This window comes from Balaenoptera borealis, assembly GCF_965194805.1.
Source record: "Balaenoptera borealis genome assembly, chromosome: 11".
Classification (NCBI taxonomy): domain Eukaryota; kingdom Metazoa; phylum Chordata; class Mammalia; order Artiodactyla; family Balaenopteridae; genus Balaenoptera; species Balaenoptera borealis.
In genome coordinates, this window is record NC_138868.1 from 56,024,586 (window position 1) to 56,047,576 (window position 22,991).

At 39.6% G+C, this 22,991-nt stretch overlaps 1 protein-coding gene across 14 annotated transcripts in view; it reads right to left on the minus strand.

The window, feature by feature from the left end:
* The window catches only part of GDPD4 (glycerophosphodiester phosphodiesterase domain containing 4), a 279,828-nt gene that overhangs the window by 227,743 nt on the left and 29,094 nt on the right, over window positions 1–22,991 (minus strand). For 13 of the 14 annotated variants that reach the window (XR_014231772.1, XR_014231773.1, XM_082343331.1 and 10 more), the window contains 5 exons: window positions 21,106–21,165; window positions 14,108–14,206; window positions 13,940–14,033; window positions 12,059–12,204; window positions 11,578–11,660 (listed from right to left, as the gene is read on the minus strand). Coding sequence is in view for 12 of the 14 variants with exons in the window: in XM_082343331.1 (XP_082199457.1) it covers window positions 11,578–11,660; window positions 12,059–12,204; window positions 13,940–14,033; window positions 14,108–14,206; window positions 21,106–21,165 (482 nt within the window). In the remaining 2 variants the exon portion in view is untranslated. The remainder of the gene's footprint in view (window positions 1–11,577; window positions 11,661–12,058; window positions 12,205–13,939; window positions 14,034–14,107; window positions 14,207–21,105; window positions 21,166–22,991) is intronic. The other variant, XM_082343339.1, reaches the window with a different exon arrangement.

Below are 22,991 nucleotides of genomic sequence, written 5' to 3' on the forward strand. Positions count from 1 at the left end.
TGCTCAAAGGTCTGGCAAAACTCTTGGTTATCCCAGTGGCTGGGAAGGACTGTCTCTTCATCTCACACTGGCTCTGCCAGACACAGGTAGAGAGGAGCTAGGGCCTCCCCCAAGCTGCAGCCTCGGCCTCCTCTCCATGCAGCAACTGGTGCCTCCCCAGCCCTATGGGGCTCACATGCATGACACAGCCACAAGATGCCTGCTCTTAATATATTTTACATCTTTTTGTTTTGTGTATCCCTTAACTAGTTATAGTGGATATAGATGATTTTATTACTTTTGCCTTGTAACCTTCCTACTAGCTTTATAAGTGAATATCTTCTATCTTTACTGTATATTTGCCTTTACCAATGAGGTTTTTCCTTTCAAAATTTTCATATTTCTAGTTGTGGCTTTTTCCACTTAGAGAAGTCCCTTTAACATTTCTTGTAAAGCTGGTTTCACGGTGCTGAATTCTTTTACCTTTGCTTGTCTGTAAAACTTTTGATCTCTCCTTCAAATCTGAATGGAAGCCTTGCTAGGTAGAGTATTCCTGGTTATAGATTTTTCTCATTCATCATTTTAAATATATTGTACCACTCCCTAATGGCCTGCATAGTTTCTGCTGAAAACTCAGCTCAGAGTCTTACAGAAATTCCTTTGTACGTAACTTGTTGCTTTTCCCTTGCTGCTTTTAAGGTTCCTCTTTATCTTTAATTTTTGCCATTTCAATTACAATTTGTCATAGTGTGAACATCTGTGGGTTTATCTGTTTGGTACTCTGTCCTTCTTGGACTTGGATGTCTGTTTCCTTTCCAAGATTAGGGAAGTTTTCAGCTATTATGTCTTCAAATATGTTCTCTGCCCCCTTTTTCTCTCTCTGGGACCCCTAAATGTGAACATTAGCATGCCTGATGTTGTCTCAGAGTTGTCTAAGAGTTGTCTCTTAAACTGTCCTCATTTTTTTGGTCAGCTTCAGTAATTTCCACTACTCTGTCTTCCAGTTAGCTGATCTGTTCCTCTGTATTGTCTAGTCTACTGTTAGCTCCTTCTATTTTATTTTTTATATCAGCTATTGTATTCTTCAGCTCTGTTTGCTTCTTCTTTATATTTTCTAACTCTTTGTTAAAAACTCCTAATGTCTCCCTTTGTTCACCCCGTCTCCTCCTGAATTCTTCGAGCATCTTATTGGTCATCACTTTAAACTCTTATCAGGTAGATTACTTACCTCCACTTCATTTAGTTCTTCTAGGGTTTTATCTTATTCCTTCATCTGGAACTTATTTCTCTATTGCCTCATTTTGCCTATTTCACTGTTTTTATTTCTATGAATTTCATAAGGTGGTACATTTCCGATTTTGTATAAGTGGCCTTATGTAGGAAATGTCCTATAGGGCCCAGCAGCACATTCTAGTCTGGTCACCATAGCTATGTGCTTTAACAGTGCCCTCTATATGGGCTGTGTGCATCCTTCTGTTGTGGTGGGCTGACTACTGTGGGCACACTGGTAGGCATGGCTGGCCTCCAGTCTGTTTAGGTGCCAGGCCTTGCCTTGTGCAGACTGCTGGCCACTGGTGGGTGGGACCATGCCATGGCAAAACTGCCTGCTTAGCTAAGGGAGGCCCAGCCCTGGTGCTGGCCCACAGGTGGGTGGGGCCCAGTCACAAGACAACTAGCTAAATACCCCATTTAGCTCTGGCCCACTATTGGCCGGGTCCTGGAGTGGCTGGTTGTAGGGCCAGGGCTCCCAGAACTAATGTCACCCTGCTGATGGATGAGGTTGTGGCCTGGGGGTGTCCCAGGGCTGGTGTCAGCCTGCTAGGGGGGGCAGGGCCAATATTTGACATGGCTAGCTGTAGGGTCTGTGGCAATCTGGAGCTGATGATGGCCCACTAGCAGGTGATACTGAATCCTGATACAGGAGGTTGAGGCATCCAAGGTGTGCCATAGCTGGTACTGTCCTGCTGTTGGGTGGGGCCAGGACCCAGGTCAACCCAGGGGTGGTTCTGTTCTGCTAGTGAGTGGGTCTTGTCTTGACAGAGCTGGCTGAAATGCTGGTGTTGGCCCATTGGTGGGAAGGGCCATGACCCAAGGTGACTGGGGCCTCAGGATGCCCTATGGCACCTGGCCTACTGGTGGGTGGGGCTGTGTCCCCAACCAGCTAGCTTCCTGGTCTGGGGAATCCCAGAATTGATGTTAACCAACTGGTGGGCATGGCCAGGTCCCAGAATTAATAAGCTAGAAGGAGGATTTCAAAATGGTGCTTACCAGGACCAATGTCCTTATCCTTTAGGGGTTGGGCTCCCCAAAATGCCTGCTGCCAGTGTCTATGTCTCCATAATGAGTTTCAAGTGTCTCCTGCCTCTCCAGAAGGTTCTCCAAGTCATCAAGTGGGTCTGACCCAGGCTCCTTTCAAATTACTGCTTTTGCCCTGAGTCTCAAGAGTGTGTGAGATTTTGTGTTTGCCCTTTAAGTGTGGAGTCTCTATTCCCCACAGCTCTCCAGCTCTCCCCAGAGTAAGCCCTACTGACTTTCAAAGTAAAATGTTCTGGGGGGCTCATCTCCCCAGTGCAAGAGCTCTGAGCTGGGAAGCCCAATGTAGGGTTTGGACTCCTCACTCCTTGGGAAGAACCTCTGCAATAATAATTATCCTCCCGTTTGTGGATCACCTACCTGGGGGTATGGGTCTTAACTATACCAAATCTTTACCCCTCCTACCTGTCTCATTGTGGTTCCTTTCCTATATCTTTAGTTGTAGATCTTTACTGCTAGTCTTCAGGTAACTCTCAGGATAGTTGCTCTGTAAGTAGTTGCAATTTTGGTGTGCCCATGGGAGGAGATTAGCTCATGGTCATCCTACTCCATTATCTTGGCCTCCAATGACATTTTTTGAAGAAAGAAAAACTCATCCTAAAATTCATATGGAATCACAAGGGATCCCGAATAGCCAAAACAATCCTGAAAAAGTAGAAAAAAACTAGAAGACTAACACTTCCTGATTAAAAGCTTAATACAAAGCTACAGTAATCAAAACACTATGGTACTGGCATAAAGACAGACAAAAAGACCAAGGAATAGAATAGAGAGCCCAGAAATAAACCCTTGTATATATGGTCAAGTGATTTTTGACAAGGGTGGCAGGACCACTCAACAGAGAAAAAACAATCTTTTCAACAAATTGTGCTGGGAACACTGAATATTCACATGTAAAGAATAAAACTGTACCTTTGCCTAACATGATATACAAAAACTCAAAAAGGATCAAAAACCTAAATTTAAAAACTAAAACAATAAATCTCTTAGTAGAAAACATAAGGGAAAATCTTCATGACATTGGATTTGGCAATGATTTCTTGGATATGAAAACAAAGATGCAGGCAACAACAACAAAAATAAATAAATTGGCCTTCATGAATATTTAAAATTTTGTACATCAAAAGACATGATCAATAGAGTAAAAGGCAACCTACAGAATGGGGAAAATATTTCCAAGTTAAATATCTGATAAGGGATTAATATCCAGAATATATAGGGAGCTCCTAAATCTCAACAGAAAAAAACAAACAAAAAACACCCTGGAAAAGAATCTGAAAAAGGATAGACATATAGATAGATAGATCTGAATCACTTTGCTGTACACCTGAAACTAACACAATATTGTAAATCAACTATACTTCAATTTCTAAAAAATGAAGTTCAGAAAATTAAGAAACAAAAAACAAAAGAAAAAAAATATTTGCCCATCGAAAATGGGCAAACACCTTGAGTAGACATTTCTCCAAAGAAGATTATGAATGGATAGTGAGCACAAAAAAAGATGTTCAACATCACTTATCAATAGGGAAATGCAAATCAAAATTATAATGAGATACCACCTCACAGCCATTAGGATGGCTCCCACCAAAAAAAACAGAAAACAAGTGTTGGCAAATATGTGGAGCAATTAGAACTTTTCTGTACTGTTAGTGGGAACATACGATGGTACAACTACTGTGGAAAACTGTATGACAGTTCCTCAAAAAATTAAAAAGGGAAATATAGTATAACCCAGGAATCCCCCTTCTGGGTATATACCCAAAAGAACTGAAAGCAGGGTCTCAAAGAGATATTTATACACCCATGTCCAGAACAGCATTATTAACTATAGCTAAAATGTAAAAGCAACACAAGTGTCTATTAACTGATGAAAACAAAATGTGGATATATGCATACAGTGGAATATTATTCATCCTTTTTAGGATGGAAATTTTGAAATATGCTATAATATGAATGAACCTTGAAGATTATAGGCTAAGTGACATATGCGAGTCACAAAAAAACCCAAATACTCTATGAATCATACACTTATATGAGGTACCTAGAACAGCCAAAATCAAATACACAGAAAAGTAGAATGGCATTTCCAGGGGCTGGTGGGGAGGAGGGAATGGGGAGTCATTGTTTAAGGGGTATAGAGCTTTACTTTTACGAGATGAAAAGAATCACAGATATAGTTGGCTGAAAGTTTCACTACATTAAAAACATATATAGGGCTTCCCTGGTGGCGCAGTGGTTGAGAATCCGCCTGCCAATGCAGGGAACAGGGGTTCGAGCCCTGGTCTGGGAGGATCCCACATGCCGCGGAGCAACTAGGCCCGTGAGCCACAACTACTGAGCCTGTGCGTCTGGAGGCTGTGCTCCATAACAGGAAAGGCCGCGACAGTGAAAGGCCCGCGCACTGCGATGAAGAGTGGCCCCCACTTGCCACAACTAGAGAAAGCCCTCGCACAGAAACGAAGACCCAATACAGCCAAAAATAAATAAATAAATAAATAAATAAATTAAAAAAAAACATATATAATACCACTGACCCATACATTTTAAAATGGTAAAGATGGTAAATTTAATGTTTTATATTTTACTACAAAAAAATTTTTAATTGTAAAAAAAAAGGCCACCTCAAAATATTTACTTGGCAAAGCAACCCCAATGACATAATTGTTTTCTTGGTAAATAAGTACATTTCAAAGTAGACAGCCAAAGAATTAAATATATGTATGTTTAGGAGATTGGTTCAAGATGGCAGAGTAGAAAGACGTGCTCTCACTCCCTCTTGTGAGAACACCAGAATCACAATTAACTGCTGAACAATCATCGACAGGAAGACACTGGAACTCACCAAAAAAGATACCCCACATCCAAAGACAAAGGAGAAGCCACAATGAGATGGTAGGTGTGCAATCACAATAAAATCAAATGCCATAACTGCTGGGTGGGTGACTCACAAACTGGAGAACACTTATACCACAGAAGTCCACCCACGGGAGTGAAGGTTCTGAGCCCCACGTCAGGCTTCCCAACCTGGGGGTCCGGCAACGGGAGGAGGAATTCCTAGGGAATCAGACTTTGAACGCTAGTGGGATTTGATTGCAGGACTTCGACAGGACTGGGGGAAACAGAGACTCCACTCTAGGAGGGCACACACAAAGTAGTGAGCGCGTCGGGACCCAGGGGAAGGAGCAGTGACCCCATAGGAGACTGAACCAGACCTACCTGCTAGTGCTGGAGGATCTCCTGCACAGGTGGGGGGTGGCTCTGTCTCACCATGAGGTGAGAATGGCAGCAGAAGTTCTGGGAAGTACTCCTTGGCGTGAGCTGTCCCAGAGTCTCCCATTAGCCCCACAAAAGAGCCCAGGTCGGCTCCAGTGTTGGGTCGCCTCAGGCCAAACAACCAACAGGGAGGGAACCCAGCTCTACCCATCACCAGTCAAGCGTAAAGTTTTACTGAGCTCTGCCCACCAGAGCAACAAACAGCTCTACCCACCACCAGTCCCTCCCATCAGGAAACTTGCACAAGCCTCTTAGATAGCCTCATCCACCAGAGGGCAGAGAGCAGAAGCAAGAAGAACTACAATCCTGCAGCCTGTGAAACAAAAAAACACATTCACAGAAAGACAGACAAGATGAAAATGCAGAGGGCTATGTATCAGATGAAAGAACAAGATAAAACCCCAGAAAAACAATTAAATGGAAATAGGCAACCTTCCAGAAAAAGAATTCAGAATAATGACAGTGAAAATGATCCAGGACCTCGGAAAAAGAATGGAGGCAAAGATCGAGAAGATGCAAGAAATGTTTAACAAAGACCTAGAAGAATTAAAGAACAAACAAACAGAGATGAACAATACAATAACTGAAATGAAAAATACACTAGAAGGAATCAATAGCAGAATAACTGAGGCAGAAGAACAGATAAGTGACCTGGAAGACAGAATGGTGGAATTCACTGCTGTGGAACAGAATAAAGAAAAAAGGATGAAAAGAAATGAAGACAGCCTAAGAGACCTCTGGGACAACATTAAACGCAACAACATTCGCATTATAGGGGTCCCAGAAGGAGAAGAGAGAGAGAAAGGACCAGAGAAAATATTTGAAGAGATTATAGTCGAAAACTTCCCTAACATGGGAAAGAAATAGCCACCCAAGTCCAGGAAGTGCAGAGAGTCCCATACGGGATAAACCCAAGGAGAAACACACCGAGACACATAGTAATCAAACTGGCAAAAATTAAAGACAAAGAAAAATTATTGAAAGAAGCAAGGGAAAAACGACAAATAACATACAAGGGAACTCCCATAAGGTTAACAGCTGATTTCTCAGCAGAAACTCTCCAAGCCAGAAGGGAGTGGCATGATATACTTAAAGTGATGAAAGGGAAGAACCTACAACCAGGATTACTCTACCCGGCAAGGATCTCATTCAGATTCGATGGAGAAATGAAAAGCTTTACAGACAAGCAAAAGCTAAGAGAATTCAGCGCCACCAAACCAGCCCTACAACAAATGCTAAACGAACTTCTCTTAGTGGGAAACACAAGAGAAGAAAAGGACCTACAAAAACAAACCCAAAACAATTAAGAAAATGGTTATAGGAACATACATATCAATAATTACCTTAAACGTGAATGGATTAAATGCTCCAACCAAAAGACACAGGCTTGCTAAATGGATACAAAAACAAGACCCATATATATGCTGTCTACAAGAGACCCATTTCAGACCTAGGGACACATACAGACTGAAAGTTAGGGGATGGAAAAAGATATTCCATGCAAATGGAAATCAAAAGAAAGCTGGAGTAGCTATACTCATATCAGATAAAATAGACTTTAACATAAAAAATGTTACAAGAGACAAGGAAGAACACTACATAATGATGAAGGGATCAATCCAAGAAGAAGATATAACAATTATAAATATATATGCACCCAACATAGGAGCACCTCTATACATACGGCAACTGCTAACATCTAAAAAAGAGGAAATTGACAGTAACACAATAATAGTGGGGGACGTTAAAACCTCACTTACACCAATGGACAGATCATCCAAAAAGAAAATTAATAAGGAAACACAAGCATTAAATGACACAACAGACCAGATAGATTTAACTGATATTTATGGGACATTCCATCCAAAAACAGCAGATTACACCTTCTTCTCAAGTGCCCATGGAACATTCTCCAGGATAGATCACGTCTTGGGTCACAAATCAAGCCTCAGTAAATTTAAGAAAATTGAAATCTTATCAAGCATCTTTTCTGACCACAACGCTACAAGATTAGAAATGAATTACAGGGAAAAAAATGTAAAAAACACAAACACATGGAGGCTAAACAATATGTTACTAAATAACCAAGAGATCACTGAAGAAATCAAAGAGGAAATCAAAAAATACCTAGAGACAAACGACAATGAAAACATGATGATCCAAAACCTATGGGATGCAACGAAAGCAGTTCTAAGGGGAAGTTTACAGCTATACAAGCCTACCTCAAGAAACAAGAAAAATCTCAAATAAGCAATCTAACCTTACACCTAAAGGAACTAGAGAAAGAAGAACAAACAAACCCCAAAGTTAGCAGAAGGAAAGAAATCATAAAGATCAGAGCAGAAATAAATGAAATAGAAACAAAGAAAACAATAGCAAAGATCAATAAAACTAAAAGCTGGTTCTTTGAGAAGATAAACAAATCGATAAACCATTAGCCAGACCCATCAGGAAAAAGAGGGAGAGGACTCAAATCAATAAAATTAGAAATGAAAAAGGAGAAGTTACAACAGACACCACAGAAATACAAAGCATCCGAAGAGACTGCTACAAGCAACTCTATGCCAATAAAATGGACAACCTGGAAGAAATGGACAAATTCTTAGAAAGGTATAACTTTCCAAGACTGAACCAGGAAGAAACAGAAAATATGAACAGACCAATCACAAGTAATGAAATTGAAACTGTGATTAAAACTCTTCCAACAAACAAAAGCCCAGGACCAGATGGCTTCACAGTTGAATTCTATCAAACATTTAGAGAAGAGCTAACACCCATCCTTCTCAAACTCTTCCAAAAAATTGCAGAGGAAGGAACACTCCCAAACTCATTCTATGAGGCCACCATCACCCTGATACCAAAACCAGACAAAGATACTTCAAAAAAAGAAAATTACAGACCAATATCACTGATGAATATAGATGCAAAAATCCTCAACAAAATACTAGCAAACAGAATCCAACAACACATTACAAGGATCACACACCATGATCAAGTGGGATTTACCCCAGGGATGCAAGGATTCTTCAATATATGCAAATCAAACAATGTGACACACCATATTAACAAATTGAAGAATAAAAACCATATGATCATCTCAATAGATGCAGAAAAGGCTTTTGACAAAATTCAACACCAGTTTACGATAAAAACTCTCCAGAAAGTGGGCATAGAGGGAACCTACCTCAACATAATAAAGGCCATATACGACAAACCCACAGCAAACATCATTCTCAATTGTGAAAAACTGAAAGCATTTCCTCTAAGATCAGGAACAAGACAAGGATGTCCACTCTCACCACTATTATTGAACATCGTTTTGGAAGTCCTAGCCACGGCAATCAGAGAAGAAAAAGAAATAAAAGGAATACAAATTGGAAAAGAAGACATAACTGTCACTGTTTGCAGATGACATGATACTATACATAGAGAATCCTAAAGATGTCACCAGAAAACTACTAGAGCTAATCAATGAATTTGGTAAAGTTGCAGGATACAAAATTAATGCACAGAAATCTCTTGCATTCCTATACACTAATGATGAACAATCTGAACGGGAAATTAAGGAAACACTCCCATTTACCATTTCAACAAAAAGAATAAAATACCTAGGAATAAACCTACCTAGGGGAGACAAAAGACCTGTATGTAGAAAACTATAAGACACTGATGAAAGAAATTAAAGAAATACAAACAGAGATATACCATGTTCTTGGATTGGAAGAATCAATATTGTGAAAATGACTATACTACCCAAAGCAATCTACAGATTCAATGTAATCCCTATCAAATTACCAATGGCATTTTTTACAGAACTAGAACAAAAAATCTTAAAATTTGTATGGAGACACAAAAGACCCCGAATAGCCAAAGCAGTCTTGAGGGAAAAAAACGGAGCTGGAGGAATCAAACTCCCTGACTTCAGCCTATACTACAAAGCTACAGTAATCAAGACAATATGGTACTGGCACAGAAACAGAAATACAGATCAATGGAACAAGATAGAAAGCCCAGAGATAAACCGACGCACCTACGGTCAACTAATCTATGACAAAGGAGGCAAGGATATACAGTGGAGAAAAGACAGTCTCTTCAATAAGTGGTGCTGGGAAAACTGGACAGCTACATATAGAAGAATGAAATTAGAACACTCCCTGACACCATGCACAAAAAGAACCACTGATAGTCTTGGATCCTTATCAAGGTTCACGAGTGAGACTCCTATGTGGTTCCTGCCTCTTGGGCATGAAGCTAAAACAGTGATGTCCCAAAGTAGCTATTCAATGGACGGGGTATTAACAGCAGCCAGCAGGAGAATTCATGACTCTGCTTTTCCTCCTTTAAAAATGAGGTGATCTGGGACTTCCCTGGTGGCCCAGTGGTGAAGAATTCACCTGCCAATGCAGGGGACACGGGTTCAAGCCCTGGTCCGGGAAGATCCCACATGCTGCGGAGCAACTAAGCCCGTGTGCCACAACTACTGAGCCTGCATGCCACAACTACTGAGTCCGTGTGAGTCTGTGTGCCACAACTGCTGAGGCCCGCACGCCTAGAGCCCATGCTCTGCAATGAGAGAAGCCACTGCAATGAGAGGCCCGTGCACCGCAACGAGGAGTGGCCCCCACTTGTCGCAACTGAAGAAAGCCTTCACACGGCAACGAAGACCCAATGCAGCCAAAAATAAATGAATAAAAAAAATAAATTTTTCAAAAAGGTTTAAAAAAATTTTTTTAATTTAAAAAATTAAAAAAAATTAAAATGAGGTGATCTGATATTACCTCTCAAAGTATAGACCAGTCATCCTGGGGAAATTCCTTCCTAATTAAGCATGTTTTGCTCCACAAGTTTGCAGGATCTGGCTTCTCTCCGTCACTTTATTATAGATAACTTTTGTTAAATTAATTAGACAAGGAGGCCATTGGACTGCGGGGACTCGAATGTCGGGCAGCCTACGTAAGCAAACCAAAATCTGAGCCTCAAGGTTACAAAAAACCAAAACCTAAGGGCATCCAATCACAGACAGTTACCTAGGGTTTAAGCTACAGTCAATCAAATAATGTCCTTTCTTGGTTTCTGTACCTTCCCTCTGTAAGTCTCTCCCCTGGCTCTTAGCTGAGGAGTGTTCCTAATAACTTCTGATTTGGTTCTGCCTGATTTGAATCAATTTTTGTTCAAATAAACTCTTAAAATTTAAAATAAATAAATAAATAAATAAAATAATAAAGATAATTTGGCAAGGTTACCTTTGTAAATCCAATTTAAAATATGGAATTGAGTAACTGATCTAGATGTGTGATTATAAGTTCAAATCTCATTTATAAAAGGACTTGAAATATATCAAAGCATTTAAGGTTTACACAGTTATACATTTAATGTGTTAGATTTATAAGAATTACTCAAGTATTCTGAAAAGATTTAAACAACTGCAGTACCTAAAAAAGAAAACACATTAAATGCATAATTTCAGTTTAAAATATCTAAAGTATTTAACTAAATGCATTAAATATTATTCAAAGGCCCTGAAAAATGCTATTTAAAATGTTAAACTTATAAATGGAGTAAGGTTATTTGTAAACATGCCATGCCTCCTTCACTGTCTGGGAATAGCTCTCTTAGGCAGGACTCTGTCTGACCCATCTGCCTCTCCCCAGCACTCAGAAGAAGGATATAGTAGGAATACAGTAGGTTCCCAGGGAATGTTAGTTAAATAGATTGCTAACGTAGGGCGTGGGGATAAGTTGTATGCATGTTGGCAGGGGGGACAAATTTGAATTAAGTGTAGAGACTACACAGCATGTGTATGATTTATGAGCCTGTGATTGAGAATGTAGGGGTGCAAATATACGGTTTGTAAAGGAGAAGTGGTTCGTGTATGTATGTTATGTGCAGATGTGCCATCTGAACACGGGAGAAACTCCCCAGGGCTTGCCCTCTCTACAACTTGGGCCAGGTTGGAGTCTTCCATGGCATTGGTCTTTTCTCCTCCCACCCTGGCCCCTCCTTTCCTACCTCATTTGTACATCACTTTCCAGCCCAAAGGCCCCATGTTCAACAGCTTTCTCAAAGGCCATCATGGTATTCTCAGGCCCCAGCTGTGGAAGAAAAGGACACCGGGCCCTTAATCTCAGAGTGTTTTCTGCCAACATCCCTTTTAGGGTAGGGAAGGGGCCCAGTAACAAAAGGACTTTAGGAAACAGAGTTTGGCTCCCTTGGCTCTTTTTTCAAAGAAGCTGCCTACATTTTGCTCTACCCAATCTGATGTGGGGACTCTGCTCATCTGACGCAATGTCACTGGGCACAATAAAGAGAAATGGACTGAGAATTAGGTGACCTGGGTTCGAGCCCAACCTCTACAATTAATTCCTTATTCTTGTCATCTCAAGCCAACCCCTTTACTTCTCCAGGAGTTCCTAGGATCTGATGTGCCTTTGTCTCATCCACAAATCCATGCATACCTGTACTCACCCACATCCATCATGCTCAGACCTACCATGGGTGCACCTCTATGTCCAAAGAAGTTCGGCTTGGGTCCCAATTTATCCTTCTCCTGAATACAGGGAGAATAAATCCCCAATGGAAGCAAATAGAGACACAAGAGGATGAGAAAAAAGGGCACTCCAATAGCCACTTGTAGAGCTGAAAAAGTTGGAGGGAAGGGGAAGTAAGAAAAAAAAAGGCAAACAGGAATGGAGAACCATCCCAAGCAACTAACTATCCCAAAGCAACAGTCAATAAATACCCAGTCCATGGGTTCACTGACTCTGTGGACTCACTGATTTACTCTATATTTCTGTCACATCCTTATGTTCTCTCAATGATTTGAAAGCAAAAGAGTATCCAAATATAAGCATTATTATTAAGTCCATATTATTACAAATGCAAATTTACAAGGGAATGAATTGTACAAGAAGTGGGAAGCAAAGGAAAGAGAGGAAATGTTAAGGAATACCTTCTCAGAAGGAGTAGTTTAGTTGCCTCTGAGAAAGCCCTGAAGCCCTTTAAAGATCAGCCTAAAATGCTGCTATATTGAAGGCAGTGAGGTATAGCAGAAGGGATACTAGTTGACAGAAATCTGACTTCAAAGCCAGACTCTACCACTTTCTAATTGTGTGACTCAGACATGTTGCTTAACCTCTCCATTCTGAAAAATGGAGCTATCCTGCTACTAACATCTATCTCATAGAGTTGATATAATAGTTGACATCACAGGTGCTCAATAAATATTGAGTATTTCTCTCTCTCTCTCTCTCTCTCTCTCTCTCACACACACACACACACACACACACACACACACACACACACACACACACACACAGCCTGACCACAAAACCTGTTATCACTTGCCATTGCCCAACACTTACTATTTTAGACCTCTGAAGATGTTACCCATTTGTACATTTTAAATTACTACCTATATCACTTTCAAATCTAGATCTCCAGCTCTAACCTCTCAACTTTATGAGCACATTACACCTTTTGTTTCTTTTTCTCTCATAACACGTCATCTGGTATCTTCTGATTCTACCTTAAAATTTAGGAAATGGAAAAGAAAACAGTGCATTATTGTCCGCTTTAAGATCCTGCCCCCAGGAACATTTCCTAAAATTCACCCTCCACCTATACACACACACGTGTACAAACACACAATGGCAATACTGCCAACCAAGTCTTTCTCTTGCCTGCATCCTCACACAAGTCAGGAAGCAAGCACTCCTTGTTTAACCAGTAGTAAAAAAGAGACATAGAAAAATGTCCTACTGGTTTCTCAATAAGGTGCTGAGAGATAACTCCACTCTCAAAACAGTTTCATGTATAGCTCTGATTCTTGTTTGTTTCCATGATATTAGGGCAAAGAATGAAGAGGAAACGAGTGGCAGAGGTAGACATTTCTGCTGCTGGTGGAAGTCCCCCGGCGTGACAGGGACTAACCAGGGCCTGCTTTGAAGTACTAAGATGTATCCAGGGATATCTGCACCTGGTTCTTGAGTTTAAAATAGTAATATTTGAATACAAACTAAAAGAACTGTGACTTGTACCGTCACTGGTCAAATAAAATTAAAATTGCCTCTACCCTCCCGCCAGTTACTCCAATCCATTCCCAGACAGTCAATGTGTAACAACAGAGAGAAAATTCTTATTTTTCTAGAAGGAGAATCCCTCTTTAGAAGAAGGACTATTTGGCCAGGGAAATGCTATGACAGGCCATGTAGGGTTGTGAGTTTGACCACAAGGATCTTGCTTGAGTAACGAGCTAAATGAATTTCAAAGAGGTATAGTGCTGGCTATCTACCAAGCTTGTTTTACTGAGTAGAGTATGGAAGTTAAAGCCAGAGCTGAAAGAATCAGGCAAGGTTTCACCCACAGGACATACCTTCTCCTTCCAAATAGATCAAGTAGAAGGCCACAGGCCAGGAAAGCATAACCATCACAGATATGCTGCTCAGGTGTATGTAGGGAGCAAAGACCTGGTGGAAAGCCAAAAGTCAAGCTGAACACATCTGAATAGACAGGGCTACAGCTAAGGATGGACAGTGCTTACCTGCAGTGACAGCCCAACGGTGAGCCACCTGTCTTTCCAATAAGTGAATAAAATCCAGAAAAAGAACGAGCATGTCAGAATCACCAGCAGAATCAGGATCTGGGGAAACAAAAAGAATCTCCTAACTTCCAAGCACTAATCTTGGATGAGAACCGTCCTTAGGAAACGTGTGTGTCCCTATGGTGTCAGGGTCCTTGTTTCCTCATCCTTTTAATTTAACCATCCTGCAAATGCCCAATATTAGATGGATCCAATAACTTACCCTCTTTGTTCCCAAGTCTTTGCTGTGTATCATGGCTGGAAAAAAATTACACAGCTGTGTGGTCTGATGGCTTTACTAATAATTTATCATCTCCACCTCAGCTGGGCCCTCAATATTGCTTGGCATGTCTTACTCAGTTTCAACAATGGCCTTTATAAATATTCACTACTTTTTTTATATGACTCAATACAGTCAGAAGTAAATAATATTTTGTAATTACCCTTCCAGTGCATGTTTTCCCCAACAGACTGTAAGCTTCATGAGGTCAAGGACAATATTTGTTTATAATTATATCTTCACTGCCTTGCAGAATATGTCTGATACATAGTAAACATCCAATAAATATTTGTTGAACAGATGAAAAAAATCTGCTAGCCAGAACACTATTTACTTTATAGAGAAAGAACATTGAGACCAAGAAGACACAACTTTCACTTCTTCCCCTTCAAGTGTAGATTTTCTACATTTGTTTCCCTCTAGAGAGTTCTTGGTTCCCGCCCTTTCATAATCTCTGTATCTATGAAAGCAATTGAATCCATAATTAAACCTTCTCACGAAATAATTCCAGGCCTTACTGCCTTCAATAGTTAATCTTCCAAATATTTAAGGAAGTAATATCTCCACTTTAACAAACTCTTCTAGAGAATAAAAAAGAGGGAATGCTCTCTAACTTGTCTTATGAAGCCAACAAAACATTGATACCCAAACTCAACAAGTACATTACAAGAAAGCAAAAGTATAGGCCAATTTCTCTTATACATAGATTTTATATAGATGCAAAAATCTTAAATAACCTATTAGCAAACCAAATGCATTACAACACAAGGGTTTAATTGTCAAATTAGATTCACATGAATCTTATGTGATTCTGGGATCTTACCCAACACCAAATTTCACTAACGATTTAAAGGATATAGTCAATTATAAAGTACAAATAAAATATTATTCTCATGGATAAATCTGATTCTGTCAAATGCAGCTACTCACAAAAAGGTCTTTCCTCTCCTGTATTAGGATACATGCTGACCTTGGACTTAAAATGTGAGGTGTGTTTTTTGCAGCAATTTTTTGGATCTGTCTCCTCGAGTAATGGAAATAAAAGCAAAAATAAACAAACAGGACCTAACTGAACTTGAAAACTGTTGCACAACAAAGGAAACTATAAACAAAATGAAAAGACAACTTACAAGAGGGGACAAAATATGTGCCAATGAAGTTACAGACAGGGCTTAATTTCCAAAATATACAAACAGCTCATACAGCTCAATATCAAAAAAACAAACAACACAATCAAGAATGGGCAGAAGACCTAAATAGACCTTTCTCCAAAGAAGACATACAGATGGCCAACAGGTACATGAAAAGATGCTCAACATCACCAATTATTAAAGAAATGCAAATCAAAACTACAATGAGGTATCACCTCACACCAGTTAGAATGGCCATCATCAAAAAGTCTACAAATAATAAATGCTGGAGAGGTATGGAGAAAGGGGAACCCTTCTACACTGTTGGTGGGAATGTAAATTGGTGCAGCCACTGTGGATGAAGGTTCCTTAAAAAACTAAAAAATAGAGCTACCATATGATCCAGCAGTCCCACTCCTGGGCACATACCTGGAGAAAACCATAATTCGAAAAGATACATGTACCACAATGTTCACTGCAGCACTATTTACAACAGCCAGGACCAAGGAAGCAACCTAAATGTCCATTGACAGATGAATGGATAAAGAAGATATGGTACATATATACAATAGAATATTACTCAGCCATAAAAAAGAATGAAACAATGCCATTTGCAACAACATGGATGGACCTAGAGATTGTCATACTATGTAAAGTAAGTCAGAGAAAAATATCATATGATATCACTTATATGTGGAATCTTTAAAAAATGGCATGAATGAACTCATTTACAAAACAGAAATAGACTCACAGACATAGAAAACAAGATTATGGTTACCAAAGGGGAAAAGGGGATGGGGAGGGATAAATTAGGAGGCTGGGATTAACAGATACACACTACTATATATAAAATAAACAACAAGCATCTACTATATAGCACAGGGAACTATACTTAATATCTTATAATAACCTATAATGGTAAAGAATCTGAAAAATAAAATATATATATATTCAGTTTTATATATATATATATGTGAATCACTTTGCTGTACCCCTGAAACTGACACAACATTGGAAATCAACTACACTTCAATTAAAAAACTTTCTTTAATGTGAGGTGTGTTTTGAGCAAAGTGTGTAGAAACTCTGTTTCACAGAAGGAGCCTTTTGGGTTATGGAGCATCCTTATCTTATATCCCATTAATTATATAACTCGAGCCAGCCATGTCTCCCACCCTACAAATCTATAAATTCCAAGCTTACTTACAATAAGCAACCCAGATATACCAGGTTATATCCTGCTAGAAATTTTCATAAATAAGGATTCTCCATTATCGTTTGCCTAATAAATACCTTTAGTATGTTTATAAAGAGTTTCGAATTGAGGTCATTCATTCCTCTCTGAATATCCTTAAGTAGAAGGAAAATAGGTTATAGGCCAGGTGCTAACCCTTTCCTTCTGGGTTTATTCTTTGTGCACTAAAACTGAAACTCGAAGCCCTACAGAATCTCTGTTGTCAACTGAAACAGTCTCTCCTCCCAAGTCCGATAAGCCTAATCCTTCATGGTTTGAAGCCCCAACTAAGGTGGTCACCTTCCAAGGGGATGCCCACTCTTCTCATACCTCATCTGCATTACTTCCCCTTGCCCACAGACTCATAACCAGAATCAGATCCCAGAATGCCTCTAGAGATGGTTTTGTTAAATTTACTTACCAAACTCTGTAGAATATATGTGTGGGAATGAATCCTAAGGTTGTTAGACAAGGAGAAAAGAATTTTGGATTGGGCTACATTTAATGATATGTGTGCACTTACCAGAGATTATGAATTCAATATACCAGAATCCAGGTATTATACATCTTAGAGTGATTCTAATTGCTTGTTTCATTTTCTGAAACTGTGGCTCAATAGTGGCCTATGCTTGCAAAAATATACACTGGGGAAAAGACAGTCTCTTCAATAAGTAGTGCTAGGCACTATATACAATAGCCAGGACATGGAAGCAACCTAAGTGTCCATCGACAGATGAATGGATAAAGAAGATGTGGCACATATATACAATGGAATATTACTCAGCCATAAAAAGAAACGAAACTGAGTTATTTGTAGTGAGGTGGATGGACCCAGAGTCTGTCATACAGAGTGAAGTAAGTCAGAAAGAGAAAAACAAATACCGTATGCTAACACAAATATATGGAATCTAAAAAAAAGTGGTTCTGAAGAACCTAGGGGCAGGACAGGAATAAAGATGCAGATGTAGAGAATGGACTTAAGGACACGGGGAGTGGGAAGGGTAAGATGGGACAAAGTGAGAGAGTGGCATGGACATATACACACTACCAAATGTAACATATATCGCTAGTGGGAAGCAGCCACATAGCACAGGGAGATCAGCTCAGTGCTTTGTGACCACCTAGAGGGGTGGGGTAGGGAGGGTGGGAGGGAGACGCAAGAGGGAGGGGATATGGGGATATAAGTATACGTATAGCTGATTCACTTTGTTATACAGTGGAAACTAACACAACAATGTAAAGCAATTATACTCCAATAAAGATATTAAAAAAAAATTATGATACCTTGAAAATGTTCTTTACTTAAGTGTCTGAGAATATTGCTAAATAAAATACCATCTTGCCTTCTGTCAATTAAAAAAAAAATAAGTGATGCTGGGAAAACTGGAGAGGTACATGTAAAAGAATGAAATTAGAACATTTTCTCACACCATATATAAAAATAAACTCAAAATGGATTAAAGACCTAAATGTAAGACCAGAAATCATAAAACTCCTAGAAGAAAATGTAGGCAATAACATTCTCTGACATGTCTTAGCAATATTTTTTTGGATATGTCTCCTCAGGCAAGGAAAACAAAAGCAAAACTAAATGAGACCTAATCAAATTTAAAAGCTTGTGTCCAGCAAAGGAAGCCATCAACAAAATGAAAAGACAACCTGTTGAATAAGAGAAGATTATTTGGAAATCATATGCCTGATAAGCGGTTGATATCCAAAATATATAAAGAGTTCATACAATGCAACCCAATTTAAAAATGGGCAGAAGACCTGAACAGACATTTTTCCAAAGAAAATATACAGATGGACAATAGGCACATGAAAAGATGCTCAACATCACTAATCATCAGAAAAATACAAATCAAAACCACAGTGAGATATCACCTCACAGCTGTCAGAATGGCTATTGTCAAAAACACAACAAATAATAAATGTTAGCAAGGATGTGGAGAAAAGGGAACCCTAGAACACGTTGGTGGGAATGTAAATTAGTACAACCACTATGGAAAACAGTATGGAGGTTCCTCAAAAAATTAAAAATAGAACTACCATATGATCCAGCAATTCCATTCCTGGGGATATGCTGAAGAAAATAAAAACATTAATTCAAAAAGATATATGCACCCCAATGTTCATAGCAGCTTTATTTACAATAGCCAAGATACGGAAACAACCTAAGTGTTCATCAACAGATGAACTGATAAGAAGATGTGGGGCTTGTGTGTGTGTATGTACATACACACAATGGAATATTAGTTAGCCATAAAAAAGAATGAAACTTTGCCATTTGCAACAACATGGAGGACCTGGCAGATACTATGCTTAGTAAAGTTAGTCAGACTGAGAATGACAAATACCGTATGTTTTCACTTAAGTGTAGAATCTAAAAAATAAAACAAATGAATGAATATAACAGAACAGAAACAGACTCACAGACACAGAAAACAAACTAGTGGTTACCAACGGCAAAAGGAGTAGGGGAGGGACTAGGTAGTGAAAGGGGACTAGGCACTAACTACTAGGTATAAAATAAATAAGATACAAGGATGGAATGTATAGCACACAGAATACAGCCAATATTTTATAATAACTTTAAATGAAATATAATCTATAAACATATTGAATCACTATGTTATATACCTAAAACTAATATAATACTGTAAACCAACCATACTTCAATAAAAAAAAATAGTGGCCTATGCTTTATAAAATTTGGATGCCAGCAATTTCTTGGTGTAATATGGAAGAAAGAATCCAGTGATTTACTGAGAAAGGTTGCTGGAATGCTATCACCTATGATGAGCTAACCCACTCCAGGTCACGTTCTATGGGAGGAATCAGAGGACACTGAAAAATACGTTGCTGAGGAAAGCGTCAGCATCCTTGAAAAGCACTGTAGTGGCTATCCTTTACGCCTGGATAAAAGTGAGAGGTGCTGCCACTGAAACTGGCTTCCTGATTTCAAAGGCAATGATGAGATTCTGCTGTGGCAGAGGCCAAGTAGCAGCACCCACTGCCAGAGGCAAGGTAAGCATGGTTTCTATAAAAGGCACAAGCCTGAAATGATAATCAGAATGGTATAACCCATAGAGTTATAACTTGGTAGTAACTAACTGATCATGGTGTCCCAGTTCCAAAACAGAGGGTGATCTCAATAAGGCCCATTTGTTCACTTCTCAATCTACATTCTTTCTCTATAAGATCTTACAAGTTCAATTTCCATCTATTCTAACTTTTAAATTTATATTTTCAGTTCATACTTCCCTTTTGAGTAAGAGGAAATTTAAGGGGACCATTCAGAGAGTTTGACATGTTCCTGTATTTGAGGAAATACAAGGAATAGTAACAAAACCATGCTTGCTATAAATAGCAAGAGGCTATGGCTGGAGATGCTCAAGCCCATGGCAGAACAAAACAAGGAAGGCTATCTTGGAATGAGCTGTATGTCTTCAGATGTTGGGTCAGTGATGCCTGCTTCCTTGGACCAGATACGGATCCTTTGTAATTGCCAATATAACTTTAAAGGGCTCCAAACTAAGGGAGAGTCAAAAGGACCTCAACATAGAAATTTCATGGGGTATATAGGAAAACAGGCAATGACACCACCAAGAGAACTGCAATCAAGGTTCTCAGCAGAAAGGTCTCTGAAAATACGCATTGAAAAACCTGTGCGGTAAAGAGCCAACAATTGTGCATTTACCTGGTCTTGATGGGCCCTCTTGCCCCTCCTTGGGGGACTTTGTTCTTTTATCCTATCTCCCCATCTCCTGGGCCCTACTCTGGTGGAAGAAAGGTAAAAGGACAATCATGCTCTCTCCACCACTGCATGTTTGCAGGCCTGGGTCATGTGAAAACAGGGGAAGGGAAAAGTCTCATAAAGTTGGAGTTTGGTTTATTACAATGAACTGAAATTTTTAATGATTGAATGAGAATGTCTTTTTGACTATAAAGGATTGGGCAAATAATGGAGCCCGCCTAAGGTTTTATGGGGATGGGAAGAACAGAGTCACAGAGTAAGTTTAACAAGGAGTAGTGAGAAAAAATAAAGTTTGGATTCAGCTCCTTCAGTAAATCAAATTTACAAATTACAAATCAAATTTACAAATTTACAAATCAAATTTACAAATCAAATTTACAAATTAAATTTGTAAATTACTGTTACAAATTTAATGATTTCAGTTAAAACAGTGTAAGTAGATCTTTTTCATAAGGGGAACAATGAAAGAAAGGGCAACTCTGTATTCAACACAATGCTAAAGAGGCACATTCAGTCCTGGTCTAAGGTCTCCTATGAAGGAAGATTCAGATGTCCTACCTTATGACACCAGTGCAGGTACAATTCTATCCCCTCCCAAAGCAACAAAGATCCAAGTACCTGAAAAAAACAAAGAAGAAAAATGAGATTATTTTGAAATCACCAAGATGCTACCCAAAACACTGTTCTGAACTCAAAATTCCTTTCACAGTCTGGCATCACATTCATTTCTTGCTACACCTGCAGTTTTTATACTCTGGGAATTTGCCATTCTGTTCCTCTGCCTAAAAAGCTCTCCCTCCCCATGCCACTGACCCTTCAAGGACAGTTCAAATGTCACCTACTTGTACCTTTCACCAGCAACCCCAGGAAGAATTTATTATTATCTTCTCTGGGATTTTGCAACAGTCAATACACTGATATCTTTCCTGAGTTTCTACCAATTTCTTGGTAGGTATTACTTAGAGCCACTTGTTGAGAACAGAGGTCAGGGGCCAGCCCTTCCAAGGGTCACTTAAAAGCTCTTTCTTGAGGAACCAGTGCCATTGTTATAACTGCTAACCACTGTTGTTAACATTGGTATTTAGTCAATTAATCTTAGATAGAATTTGAATCTAAATCTAGCCAGTCACCAAGTCAGTGTGGAGATAGGAACTGAAAACCAGAGTCCTCAGATGCTTAGGATATTAATGAGTTTGAATGTATAAGTCACTTAGATTTTTATCAAAACAATTTTATGTATATAATTCATCTGTTCTTTACCCAGCCCTATAAAATACCATTTTATTAAATATTATTATCATTCTCATTTAAAAGAAAAGAAACTGAGGCTCAGAAGAATTATATGACTTGGTCAAGGTTACAAGGTAACCTCAAGATAGAGCTAGGAATAGGACCCAGGTCTCCTTCTCTGTTCACTGTTGTTACCACTATATGTATCCAAAAATAGGTAGGGTAGAGTAGAAAGTTTGTGAAAATACATTGCCTTATTGGACACTAGAACTCATTCACACCTTAGAAGCTAACTATACCATTTCATGTTTATTGTGTATGAAAGCAGTACAATTCAGTGGCCAGAGTCTGGTCCAGAGAACACCATTCATCTGTTTTTTTCCCCATTAAAAAGAAAAGCTTCTAACTGGTCTCTCTGCCTATAGCCACCCTCCACACCACAACTTCCAAGATGATTTACCTAAATAGAAATCTGATTTATGCTAAATGTATTAGGCTACTTTTCAGGCCTTCCAAAGTCTGTCACAAGCCTATCTAAAAAGAGGTTACCGATTTTTCTTCAATATCCCCTATGTGCTAACAGTACTGTTTCTTCCCTGTTACCTAGTCACACCCCATACATAGCTCTCTTTTTTTAATGGGAGCAAAATTGCTTTACAATGTTGTGTTAGTTTCTGCTGTACAATGAAGTGAATCAGCTATATGTATACCTATGTCCCCTCCCTCTTGGACCTCCCTCCCTCCCTTCCCCCACCCATCTAGGTCATCACAGGGCACTGAGCTGAGCTCCCTGTGCCATACAGCAGGTTCCCACTAGCTATCTATTTTAAACACGGTAGTGTATTTATGTCAAACCTAATCTCCCAATTCGTCCCACCCTCCCCTTCCCCCCGTGTCCACATGTCTGTTCTCTACGTCTACGTCTCTATTCCTGCCCTACAAATAGGTTCATCTGTACCATTTTTCTAGATTCCACATATATGCGTTAATATTTGGGGCTTCCCTGGTGGCGCAGTGGTTGAGAATCTGCCTGCCAATGCACGGGACACGGGTTCGAGCCCTGGTCTGGGAAGATCCCACATGCCGCGGAGCAACTGGGCCCGTGAGCCACAACTACTGAGCCTGCGCATCTGGAGCCTGTGCTCCGCAACGAGAGGCCGCGACAGTGAGAGGCCCGCGCACCGCGATGAAGAGTGGCTCCCGCTCGCCGCAAC